This window comes from Manacus vitellinus, unplaced genomic scaffold (assembly GCF_001715985.3).
Source record: "Manacus vitellinus isolate BGI_N305 unplaced genomic scaffold, ASM171598v3 scaffold_76_pilon, whole genome shotgun sequence".
Lineage (NCBI taxonomy): Eukaryota > Metazoa > Chordata > Aves > Passeriformes > Pipridae > Manacus > Manacus vitellinus.
This window is the reverse complement of record NW_021940796.1, coordinates 744,214-757,237: the sequence shown is the minus strand read 5'-3', so window position 1 is coordinate 757,237 and position 13,024 is coordinate 744,214. Positions and strand designations below refer to the sequence as shown.

The 13,024-nt window shown below is 44.3% G+C and overlaps 1 protein-coding gene across 4 annotated transcripts in view; it reads right to left on the bottom strand.

The window, feature by feature from the left end:
• Positions 1 to 95: 95 nt before the first annotated feature.
• LYRM9 (LYR motif containing 9) overlaps positions 96 to 13,024 on the bottom strand; it is a 38,283-nt gene continuing 25,354 nt past the window's right edge. The window contains exons 5-8 of one of the 4 annotated variants that reach the window (XR_003916314.1): positions 12,731 to 12,776; positions 10,548 to 10,643; positions 3,766 to 3,836; positions 96 to 186 (exon numbers count right to left, since the gene is read on the bottom strand). Coding sequence is in view for 3 of the 4 variants with exons in the window: in XM_029964639.1 (XP_029820499.1) it covers positions 10,576 to 10,643; positions 12,731 to 12,776 (114 nt within the window). In the remaining variant the exon portion in view is untranslated. Of the gene's footprint in view, positions 187 to 3,765; positions 3,837 to 9,474; positions 9,680 to 10,547; positions 10,644 to 12,006; positions 12,429 to 12,730; positions 12,777 to 13,024 lie in introns of those variants that run through there. The other 3 variants (XM_029964639.1, XM_029964640.1, XM_029964641.1) reach the window with 3 other exon arrangements.

The following is a 13,024-nucleotide window of genomic DNA, read 5'->3' as shown; positions in this document are numbered from 1 at the left end:
AATACAGAAAGAAAGATAGTTTGTCATATAATTCCTTTACCTGTGAGCTGCAGTAAATGAATGACAGAATGAACAACTGGTCACAGTGATTCTTACCGGGCTCTGTGAGGTGCTCCCAACCCTGCCAGGAGAGGCTCTTCTCTGTCAAAGTTTCTTGACTTTAATCTCTCAGGCTCTGTATCCCTCCTGGGAGGCAAAAGCATTTTATACTCCAAATGATGTATGCAAAACAGCTGAGTAAGGTTGGACATGGAGACTGAAAAAAAAAGGGGGATTCCCAAAATGTCCTGTATTGGAGAAGTGGAGGGTGTGTGGCTGAGCAGCATTACATAACCTGTGTTGTGTGAGGAGGGCAGGGCAGCCACCAGCTCCTGATGCTGGAGCATCCCATCCTTCCCCTGCTGCCACAGCCCTGATTCCTGCCTGTGCTCCATGGGAATGGCAGGGGATCACCTCAACACCGTTTGCAACCTTGCACAAGTGTTAAAATTAAAATAAATAAATCCTGAAAGGCTTCTTACAGCTTGAGCACTGTGTGGCCAGTCTCCATGCCTGTACATTACCTACAGCTGCAGGAAGAGAGTGAGCAACTTCAAGAGAAATTTTAGAGCCATAGAACTTTACAGTGTGGGCCAGGAAAGCATTTAATCAGGTGATTGTAACTAAGGACAGGTATTTTACATTTTACAAAACTATACTCCCTCCTTACTTTTGGTCAAGTTTACTCAACAGAGTATGTGCAGAATTCCTTGCTCTCCAGAGCTGCCTGTTCTGCCTGTTGCTGCCTGCAAGCTTTGTCCCCTGGTGCTTTTCCAAAGCAGTAGGAATACTGAAAGGAAACTGCAGTCCCTGCAGTGTAAACCATAGCCACTGTGCTGTATGTGGGAATAGCAGCAGGACAGCTGGGTAGGATTGTTGAGCTGATTTTCAATGTTAGATAACACGTACCTATTACAAAGCCAGGCTTCTCCTGCAGTCTGGAAGGCACAAGCCCTCCAGGACCAGGGCTGGCAGCAGTGCCAATTGCTGCCAGGCACCTGCAGCCCACAAGAGCAGTGCCAGGCCAGTGCACCAGCAGGGATTTTGACTTGCTTTATTTGTTCCTTGGATAATATTATGTATGGCTATTTTAAGGAATCTGTTTACAAACTAAAGATGATTAATATACCTGCTGACTAATATGAGGTCAAATGTGGCACAGTGATAACCAGAGAGATTTAGAGGTGCCGACCGACCAAAGATCTACAGAAATGAGGCCCAAGGCAGAGAGAGAAATGAGGAAACGCACGTTCATTTTTCACCTGTCACACCTGCATTGGACGAGCTCGGGCAAGGTGTTTTCTTCTCCCTGTGTCTAGTTTCTGTGTTTGAAAAGTTCTTGTATAAAGCACTGCTAGAGGCAAAGCAAGTGCTGTGCACACGTGTTCATGCACAAGATCCCCTGTATATAATCCAGGGTTGCTAGACATCAGCCTCTTGAAAAATAGACCTGAGTTTTCTGAGCATTCATCTTCTCGGCTGTATCAAGCCTGTGCTGCTTTGCATCCACTTCTCGTGGATTTTCACAACTGGATTTTTTCTTTAATTTGATGCCTTTTCTCTCATCAGAATTAGCGGCGACATCCCTTTGTTTAAAATACTCCAGACATCTAATCAGCAGCAGAAATGATGTGTGAGCTGTGTCTCAATGTCATGCCATGAAGTTCTGGCTTTACATTCTTCTTTGCATTTGCTATTTTGTCAGAGTTTAAAAATCCTATTTGCATCCTTCCCTTTCTTATTAACCTCACTTTTCTACAGAGCATGGGGAATCTTAATGTCTAGTACAGTAAGAAAGAACATATCTTAGTAGAAATTTAATTGAATTCAACTCTGTCCAATGGCTTCTAAGCCTATAATATTCACCTTCCTTATTTCCCTGGGCTTGGAGACTGCTGAAATCCAGGAAAGGCTATGTAGGGATTGGATATGAAAAATCAGATTTGGGATAACCAGAGGAGAAGAAACATCTTTCCTTAGAACTGTTTAAAGGATTGGCCAAGGTACAGCCATTCGGGGAACTGCTTAATCACTCCAGTTGCTCAAACAAGATCTGTTTTTTTAATCACTGAAATCAGTAATAAAACTCCCTCTGTACGGTAAGAACAAGAGAGCACCATTCATTTCTCAGGTGGAGTCAGAGATTAACTAAACAAGCTCACTGTGCACTCCTACAAATATTCTACACTGCTTGGAAGGTTTTTCTTTCAGAAAATCAATTCTGCACATATTTTCTATTTTTGCACAGCCACTTCTGCCTCTGCCATATCAGAATGCAAGAACCAGTCGCTTTCCTTGCATTAAACTTTGATGAAAGAGGTGCCCTTTCCAAGCAGACTGTTTGACCTATTCAATGGCATGCTGACCATTTTGTCATTTGGAGTCAAATTTTGTTTTGTTTCTGAATGTGTGATGGTCTGCAGTCTCAATAATCAACTTTCTGCTATTTCCTTCCAACTAAGCTGTATTATGTGTCTGATACTATAATATATATCATATCTGCAAGATTCTGCATTAGCTCAAGCTCTGTTTGTAAGGTTGCTGCCCTACATCTTGAGTCTTCAAAGCAAACCTGACAACAAGGGCTGATTTTCCCAATTTCATGGAACCCTGAAGAGACAATGTTCAACTGTCCCAACTTTTCACAGGTTACCAGTGAATTTTTTCTAACTCTTTTTTCCTAACTAACCTAACTATTGTCAGAATGCTGTGTGACAGCACAATAAGTACAAATAACTCTGTAAACACTTGGCACATCAGATTTGTTGGGGCTTCCCTTGCCCTTTCTATGCTAAGGGTGAAGTAAGTTCCATTTCCATCTACAAACTGATGGCTCTGCCTTTATGTATTTCCTTTCCTGAGGAAACATACTCTGCTTCCTGCTTTACCACTTGATCACTGGCTGGACAGGAAATTTGGTCCTTAACCAGCAGCAGCATACAGTCATTAAAAAAGGACTGGAAAGGACCCCCTCATGGCACCAGTCCATCTCCCTGCCCCAGCAGCAAGATCAGCTGCAACAAGGTATTCCTGGAGCACCAGAACACACTTACAGGGCAGTGTGAGGAGCAGGACTGGGGCAGAACAGCTCCCTGGTAACCTGGGCTGGGACAGGAATCAGAAACCAGTGGAAATGGGGCGGGAGCACAAAAGGCATTTACACCCCGAAATGCACTCATGAGTTCTGTGAAATGCTCACTGCTTCTGTCACAAGTGGCCACTTTGTGGTACAAATAACTCATTGGGATGGCATTCATTCACTTTCTGTTCCTTTTCTGGGCTCAAGTGCTGCTTCTCTACTGCCTATGAGGCTTCATTCACATTTCCCAGCTTGCTGTCACTGAACTGTTGGAGAGACATTTCCCTGGGAACACTTTAGTGTGTATTTACTTTAGTGTGCATTTCATACTGAAAAAGTTTTTGTAAGACAAGTATTGTCTCTTTGTGCTGCCTCCAATGCCTGGCATGACAGGCACTGAGCCACAGGGAAGCCTCTCTGGACTTTTTCAACTCAGAGGTAAATAAATACATAAATAATGGCAACGGTGAGGGTTTGTGGCACAGCCTGGGTGCCAGATCACCCTGGGATCGTACCTGCAAGTCTCAGTTTGCCAGTAACATTGCACTGCTCATCCGAAAATGTCATCTGCAAAAAACACATTCCTAGCCTCCTAATTCCTACACTAAATATTAAAAGTTCCAGAAATTGCTGAGAAAGCTTCTCACCAATTCTTCCTGCCTTTATTCTCTGGAACCTCCACAGATCCACTGGTTTTACTGGAAGCTTTGTGTGGTTTCTGGCAAAGAAAGATACAATTAGTGACAATAATAACTACTGTTTAAAAAGCTGCTCCCAAATATCTCCTCTCACTGCCTACTGTCAATCTTCTTCTTTTATACTGGTTTGATTTTTCATTTCCCAAAGAACATTCATTTGGTTTGAATCTTCCCCCAGACTTTGCAAGATGTCAACTCTGTTTTTTGGGGTGTGTTCTGATTGCTTACTGTTCCTTTAAGGTTTTGTCATATTCACCACGAACTGTAGTCTCTTCTTCACTGGCTTCTTCATTATTTTGAAGTTTTCTTTATAAAGTGGGGATAAAAACTCTATCAAAAGCAAAATAAAAGGCCCAGGCCTACGTGCTTGAAAATCTGCAAATACAAGTAGAATCCCAGTCTGGACTCCTTTTTAGTTTCTGCAGATTGAAGGGGCATTAAAAGCAGCAGTTGAGGGTGGGAAGGGTAACGTTTCATTTGCCACCTCCTGCTCCTCAGTGGAAGGCCGCACGTCAAATGATGGCAGGGCAGGGTGGAAAATTTCCCTATGTTAACATCTGAGGGCAGAAATGAAAGTTAAGGAGAGTGCTAAATTTACAGTGCCGTGCCAGTAAACCCACCCCTTCCTGTCTGCTCGGGGTCAGCTCGGCCAAACTCAGATGTGCAGAAATGACAAAATTCCCTCATCAGTCACCCTTTCCAAAATTCCAGTGTGTGCATGTCACAACCAGGGGCGAGGAAGTGAGGCAGGGACAAAGGCAGGAGACAGTCAATAGCCAGATTTTGTGTGCCTGGCTGCACATTGGCTCAAGCAGAAGCAATTGCTGACACCTCCTGACTCACTGCTGGGATCCTCAGCCACGGCTGCAGCAGCAAAGGCATCCTTCAGGGAAAGCATGGCCTGAGGGAACTCCAATTTCAGTAACAGAGCACTGGCTGAGGGCAATTTCTAACCAAGGACAGGTAACAGAAGAGATTTGAATACTGGTTTTCAAAAACCCACAAACTTATAGACTGACATGTAGAACAGAATACTGAAGTATAAAAGTAACTTCAGTTTTGAACATTTAAAACTTCAGTGTGAAAAACACAGAGCACTGCTGAAACAATTCCAGCAAAACTCCCAGGCTTGTCTTTCCTGCTGCCCTCGGAGTCTCTGCTGCTGCCCTGCTGGTCTCTCCCTGCCCCTGACACCTCCTTCACCTGCTCCTGACACCTCCTTCACCTGCTCCTGACACCTCCTTCACCTGCTCCCGTGTTTGCTGCACATTCAGAGTCACACTTGGCCCAGTGCATCTCAGTCTATCCACCACCACTGCAGGTTGACCTGCTTACCATGTTTCCTGGACAGAGACAGGGGCCCTCTCAGGCAATTTTATGGCTTTGCTTTATCTTTATGAGTCTTTTTACTACTTAAATTGATTTTAAGGACTCCTTGCTAAGCACTACAGTTAGGCCAGTCTTGCCTAGGCCTGCACAGCTTTCAGTGTCTGTGCGAATTATATCACATTTCCAAACCTTCTGTGAGAGTGAAATTTCCTTCCTCTGCCCTTTCCATAAGGGAAACAGTGCCAGAGGGTGGGGGTATGAGCTTACAGCTCCTTTTCTAGCAACTCTCTCTCTTCCCCTACCAAAAAAGACAATTCCTGTGGCACATTCTTCAGCATCTTCAGAGTATTTTTAGTCAGTTTTCATTGATTTTGAGCTGCAAGTCCAGCTCAGTACTTGCACATCGAAATACAGACATGGAAACACAGACATGGAAACACAGACATGGAAACACAGACAGCACTAATACACTGAAATATGGACCATTTCCCTGGTCAGTCTCTGTTGAGCATCACAGAACACAACTTTCTGCTACTCTGCTGCCACTTCCAATTCACGGACTGAATATTTAGACTAATTTAGGACATTTTGTCTCCCATCACAAATCTAAATAAAGATATCAATATGAACATATCCTCTCACTGCATTTCCTGTTTTTTTGAATTTGTTTGTTGGTCACCCAATGACTGTGTACCTGGGGGAACACTCACCCCACCCTTTCAGTGAGTAGGGGACGAGCAGTCTTTAACACCCAGCTCTCTTCAGGCAGTGCTGCCAGCGTGGTGCTTCCCTGTGTCCTGGTGCTGTGGCTCCTGTCACATACACAGGATGTGCTTTTGAAATATGGTCCCACAAACTCTGACTAATCCTCCATCACTGAATAAAACAACTATTTCTTCATTTGGAACTGCCTAGCAAGCAAACCCAACGTGTAGGTGAACCTGAGGCAGCTGCTGGAATAGGGTACCCTGAATAGTGCTGGGATTTGTGGAAAATTCCTCAAACATAACTCCAGTAACTGAAACAAATCCCATAAAAAACTGACATCATGCAGGTTTATAGGAGAATGAAGGTTGGAAGGGATTCCCAGCATTTCATCCAGTTCAACCTCCTGCCCAAAGCAGGGTCAGCTGTGAGGTGAGGGCTTGATCCAGATTGGTCCTGAGGACTTCCAAGGAAGGAGACTGCACAACAGTCTGTTGTTACTCTACTGCTAGGCTGTCTTCATGGGGATAAAGTTTCTCAGCTAAGAGGACAAACTTCACAGAGCTCTTGGGGGAGAGAAAGCTCCAAGGTTCAACTGCATTCTGTACAGTAAAGTGAGATTAAACACACCATTTCTGTGACCTCTAAAAATGGAGAGAAAAACACAAAATAAAAGAGAAAGTAGATCTTGCAGTTGCACAATTGTGGAAAACAAAATACTGTTGTTTCTCCTTGTTCCTTGTTCCACACCATCTGAGACATATCTGACTTTCTGTAGATGAAATGACTGCTAAGAAATTGAAGGCAGGCTGGAAAAATCCCAGATCTTGTGTGATTTGACCTAATGCAGAACATGAGTCAACCTCAGCAGCTGCAAGAATGTGTCAATTTTGTATCTTCTAAAATCCATTCTGCAGAAGGGCAGGAAATATTAATCAAAATGCCAGTGCTTTTCAACTTCTCTTAAGAAGGATACCAGAGACCATGAAAAAACCAAGCTGTAATAATAAAAAGACATAAAGTGCAGTGGTTTTTAAACAGATGAAGCTGAACTCTGGCAGAAGGAAGACTACAGGTAACAAGGCCATTCAGTCTGAATTTGTCCAGCTGGAGCTGAAAAAAAATATTTTATATGGGGTAGTGATATAGCCTCAAGCCGTGCCAGGGGAGGTTCAGGTGGGACATCAGGAAGAATTTCTTCATGGAAAGGGTGGTCAGGCATTGGAAGGGGCTGCCCAGGGAGGTTTGGAGTCCCCATCCCAAGAGGTGTCCAAGGAATGACTGGACATGGCACTCAATGCTCTGGGCTGGGGGACAAGGGGGGGATTGGTCACAGGTTGGACTTGATGATCTTGGAGGTCTTTTCCAACCTCAGTGATCCTGTGATTCTGTGAAATACCCAAACCAAGCTGGCTCGGAAGTTACTAACTGAAAAACCAAAAATCAAGTTAATCCTTCTCAAAATGGACCCATGCAGAACACAAAGGCAGGTTCTTCTGGGGGAAAAGGCACCCAGGTTGATAGTTACAGGATAGGTAAGTTCACTTCTTGGGCCTCCCAGCTCACAGGCAAGGACAGCAAACAGCAGCCTCAGAACTGTCCTCTTAGACCCTACCAGTGAGGTGAGCAATGCCAGGGGCCTCTCCCTCAGCAACAAATACAAACATTGTTAAGCTCGTAGCTGCAAGTGACAGATGCCTCCCTCTGCTTCTAAACTTTTAAAAACTATTTTAAATATCAAACACAATTATGAAGAAAATACTCTTCAAAGAGCAGGGTTTTTTTAAAAGTTAATGTGTCTGCCCTGCTTAATCACAAGCTGAAAGGACTACTTGATGATTATTGTATACTTCAGTTAACACTATTTCATAAAATCTGGCTTGACAGAATTATAAGATAAATTAATCAAATAATACAAAAGTTGAAAGATGTGCCAGCTGGCCCGAGCTCCAGCAGAAACCCATCAGCTCTGAGCAGCAGGGAAGGCTGCAGGAAAGGCTCTGACCCAGTGGGCACTGTGGGTCCCTGTCCAGCCATTTCTGGGTGTCAGTGACTTGCTTCAGAACACTGCTCTGACCAAGAGACTGCTCACCTCAAACACACCTCTGCTATTTGGGGTGACACTGAGGGACACAATGCAGTGGAGCATAAAGCTCTAGAGACTCCTTCTTACAGTTTAAGGTCAAGGGCTCTCACAAGGAATAAATACTATGATACTGAATGAGACACAGATGTTTTGCTGCCTGTTCAGTTTGCAGCTTATCAGAGTTTTATATGAAGGCACAATTTATAATGCCAAGTTAAAAGCTATTACAAATAAACTGTTTCCTTTAAAAAAGATCAGAGTGAATATTATTTGTTTCTCCCAGAAATAGTGTGTATTCCTGTTCTGTACAGTATCACAGTAAGGATCACTTCCTTATGACATTTGAAAATGAGCCAAACACCATGGAAGAGAGGTTTTTGTTTAGCATCAAATCCTGAAGCTCAAGTGTCTCTAAACAAAAAGCCTGTGACATAACGAACCAAGTGAGAAAGAGTTTACAAAGTGCTAAAGAATGATTTAAAGAACATTCAATTACTGACAAATGGTGGTAAGCAAGGCCTGGCCTGGGTTGGAAGAATTCTATTCAGTACCCACAGAGCTCAAATGACTTTCGGTTGTGAGAGTGAATTGAAATCAGTGACACCTCTGACAGAAGAATGTGAGCAGAGGTACATGTGTCTCCAGCCACGTGAAGAGCAGAAAGCTATCCTGTATTTTACATAAATCACACACTCACACAATCTTTTCCATACCAAAACCTGAAATGAATAAATAAATAAAAAAAAAAAATAAAAAAAAGGGAAAAACTTTCACTAGACAGAAAGTTTCTACATGAGGCTCCAACGCTGGTAATAACCAAAGCAGTCCTTACCATCTGTCTGAGAGCTTAAGAGCAGGAACCAAAACACTAAAAACACATTGACCAACCTGATGCAACTGCTTCATTTTAGGCACATTAGTTCCATATTTGAAATGTACAGATTATTTCCACATAATTTCAGCTTTAGGTTCCCAAGGTCATGTATACACAGAACAGAAAGTATAGCACCAGCTTTGGTTCTGGTCTTAGACTGGATGTTGATAAGTCTGTAACATGATCTAAATTATTTGTTTCTCCATACTGCAAGAATGTAAAGCATGATTTCCCCCTGTTAAACATGTCTCCCAACTGTCTTTCCTTGTTCTAACGTTTGTCTTGTATAACAAGCCTCCTGTGAAACTCTCTCTACCTCCTTAACCAAGAGTTGCCTGTACACAACCTTTGAAGAGTTAAGTCCACTCAACTCTGAATTGTAGAGTACTCAGGAAAAGTTATTGACTCAAGATCTTACTGTAACCAGCTGCAGAAGTGTTGTTAGCAGAATGTAGTTATTACATTTGTGTAAATACAATGCAAACCCTGGGCTAGGCAGGGGCACGGGATCCTATTCCACACTGAAACCGATGCTGGCATCACTTACTGCAGGAGCAGTCACCAGGGAGGCCACAAAAACGGGGCTTGGACACAAGACACAACCTTCTGACCAGCCCTTAATCATCCAGCTACTGCAATCACCTATCAGCAGGCCATCACTTACCAGAACTCGGGCAGAAATGGGTTCCTCATTTCAGTAAGAGAAACTAAAGCTTCCAAATGGGTTTGTCTCCTTTTACTGACATTATGCCTTGCCTTGTCACCAGCTCAATGAACACCAGGAGCTGTTTTAGCCTCTGCAATAGTCATTTCAGGGCACAATACAGTCTCTTTGATCCGCCAGCTTTATGCTCAGAGATTCTGGATGACTGTAAATGGAACCACAGATGCACCAATGTATATGGGATTGATGTTCTGATCCCCACTGCCATGAGAGAACCCAGGAGCAGCTGCCTGTGGCCATGTTCTGTCTCCCAGTGGGCCCCATTAGAGCCGCTGGCAGTGATCGCTGGCATTGGGAACAGGGAACATTCCTGAGGCTCAGCAGGGCTGGGTGGCAAAGAGGCAGAAAGCTGCTCAAACAAAGGTGAGGAGAACTCCAGGAACACAGGTCAGTGAGTGGTAAATTTGGCCAAGTCCAGGATTCAATGACTTCTGAGCAGAAGTTTTCTGAGTAATAATTTTGGTCGAAAGTATTGAAGCTCTGCCCAAATCTCCTCTCAGAGTTTAGGTTCTCATCTACATCTGGGACATAACATCTTGGGACTCAACTTATGCTGCTGGAGAATGGAATTTGTATAATGTCTTGAAAACACAAAAGCCTCAGCTCTGCAGCTGAATGACTCTTCAGCCCAGTCATTACAGAGACATGTCTGAGACACGGGCATTACTTTCTCTTTCAGGGAAGTAAATAGTTGTTTGCATCATTTCTCCTCACCACCAAGAAAATTATTTGTATATTGAGTAAGTAAAGTTATCTTCACACTTTCGCTCTATTAAAAGGTTACTATTTTGAAAACCAGATTATATTTGTACAAAAAAACCCCCCAAAAAATCCCTCAGACATATCCTCATGCCCTCCAGCTGAATCACTCCAATCAAAATATTTAGTCATGATGTCTCCTGCTCACCTACCATGTCCCTCCTCTGTGCCCTACCGAAACTGAAAGCTCCACCACTTTCCAAAACCTAAAATTCCCAGATCCTGGTCCTCCCATATCAGTTCTTCTATCATACCTTTGGTCTGATGTTCTCAGCTGGCACCTCAGACATTTGGAGCTGCAGACATGTCCCAGTTGCATCTTCCAGCTCCTTGGTGCTTTCCCTCTTGAACTAGCCATAAATTAAATAACAGGCATGTAAGAGTGATTTAAACACATGCAATTATCCTATTTTGTAACTGAACAAAATATTACAGCTCACACTACCAAAACTCAGGCAATTAAAACCATAGAGGGTTGCTGAGCACTCTACATTTAAAGTTCAGGAAACTGCCATGTTTCCATACACTGCTAATCCCACTAAGGCTCTAATTTTCACTGTTGCAGTGATACAAAGTTCAGTGCATCTCCAAGCTACAGACCAAACCCACAGCACAGACCTGGAGTACAGCAGGGGTCACCTGTGTGCTATTCTGATCAGAGGCAGCACACTCAGACAGCTACTATCAAAAATGCTGGAGCTTCTTTATTAGTGTTCAGTATCATACTGGATATTCCTTGTCGGTCAAGCTTTCTGTGCCTTGCCAAGGTTGAAGCTTTCTGTGTTCTACCTTGCACCAAATTATTTTGAAAGTTTAAACTAAAATGACTGCATTTTCAAAAAAATTTACTTAAGAGGTTTTCCTAACATAAAGAAACACCTGCTCTGCTGAGAAACTCTCTTACCTTCCTGCTTTACCTGAAATGAAGCAGAAGGCTGGCCCCAGCATAACACCTGAGTATGTTCTGATGCACTTGACAGAAAAGGATTTGAAGAGAAGAAATAAGTGGGGTAGAGAGACAAGATGAGAACAGAATTGAGGACAAGGACAATAAAAGTTAAGGGTGTATAAGATGATGTGAAAGATGTGGGAGCAGAGAGAGGAACAATAGTGGTGATGGCAGAGGGAAGAATAAGAGGACAGGAATTCTTGGAGAGGGGGGTTTAGTGCTAGCAGAGACAAAGGGTTTTTTTGATACAACACAAACGTTCCCTTACAGCCCCATTTCCGATACAGCGCTTCCCAAACTCTGCTGGGCTGCCTGAGCCCGCATTTCCCTGTTCGCTCCCCGGCCGAAGGCACGAACCAGCGGCAGGGCCGTGCGGACAGAGCGCGCTGGGCGCGCCCGCACCGCCGCCCGCCGGCGGAGCGCGGAACTGCAGCGGAGCGCGGCACTGCGGAGGGACCGGCCCGAGCTCTGCCCGGGGGACCGGCTCTCACCCCGCAAAACACACTCGGCAGCGGAAAGGCGGCCTTTTGAAACGCACAGGGACTCCCATTTTGAAAGGACATTTATTCTGTGTTGCAAAGAGCCGTGCAGGCCTTTGAGCCGTACAGCATCGCACGGGCAGTGACTGCCCCGAGCACGAACCGAGGGAGCAGGGGCTGTTCCCGACCGAGCAGGGGCTGTTCCCGACAGAGCAGGGGCTGTTCCCGACCCAGCAGGGGCTGTTCCCGACCCAGCAGGGGGTTCTGTTCCTGACGAGCAGGGGCTGTTCCCGACCCAGCAGGGGCTGTTCCTGACCCTTCAGGGGCTGCTCCCGTGGCAGCTCAGAGAGCAGTGACAGCCCCTGACTTTACTGAGACAGCCAGCAGTCCAACAGCCCACAGAGCAGAGGGAAGATGTGGCCGTAGCATGGACAGGCAAGTGGAAATTACTGTGGTTCAGCCTTCAGAAAGTTCTCGTGGCATGTTCTCCCCTTGGCAGCCCAGGCTTTTGAGTTTGCTGTTGGATCAAACCCAGCCCTGTGCTCTGGTCATACCTCTGCTTCACTGTGAACACACCTCTGGTCCCCACAGAGGATGATGTGGCCTCTCAGAGTGACAGCTGCCATCAGTGTCACACACACGAGCTGAACTGCTCAGTCACCGAAATGCACAGTGGCTGATGCAGGGGAGCCTCGTCACCAAAGAACCTGCAAAATGTGTCTCACACACTGCCAGGGTTGATCCAGGCCTCACATACAATGGAGGAAGTTACTCAAAGCTTAGACAAGTTTGGGCTTTAACTTAAAATTTGTGATTATACAAGGCAAGAGTATTAACCTCGACTGTGCCTTTTCATTTACACACTTAAATAGCTTCAGAAATATTAATTTAGCTTCATGACATTCCAGTGAGATATAAATTACTGTATTTGTAGTATCTAAGATAAAACTTCAGGCAATAATTCTAATACAGCACTGGGCTTGACTGCAAGTCCTCTAAGGATGTTTACCAGTGTCCTTCTTGTCTTCATCCTTCCTCTTCTTCTGTTTTTCATACTGAAAAAAAAATAACAAACCAAATTTTTTTGTGGGAAAAAGCATATAACTAAGTAACAGTTCATGCTGACAAAGATTTACAACTCTCTTCATGATCCACATAAATTTACCTTCGTCTCCCTTAAGTTAGATTGAAATTTGACAGGTTTTCTCTCTGCAATATAAAATAATGCTCCTTGGCAGGCACTGTGAGTGTGCCCCTCCTCTCACACCGGTCCATTACCAGTTCTCCCCAGAACCAGACTACA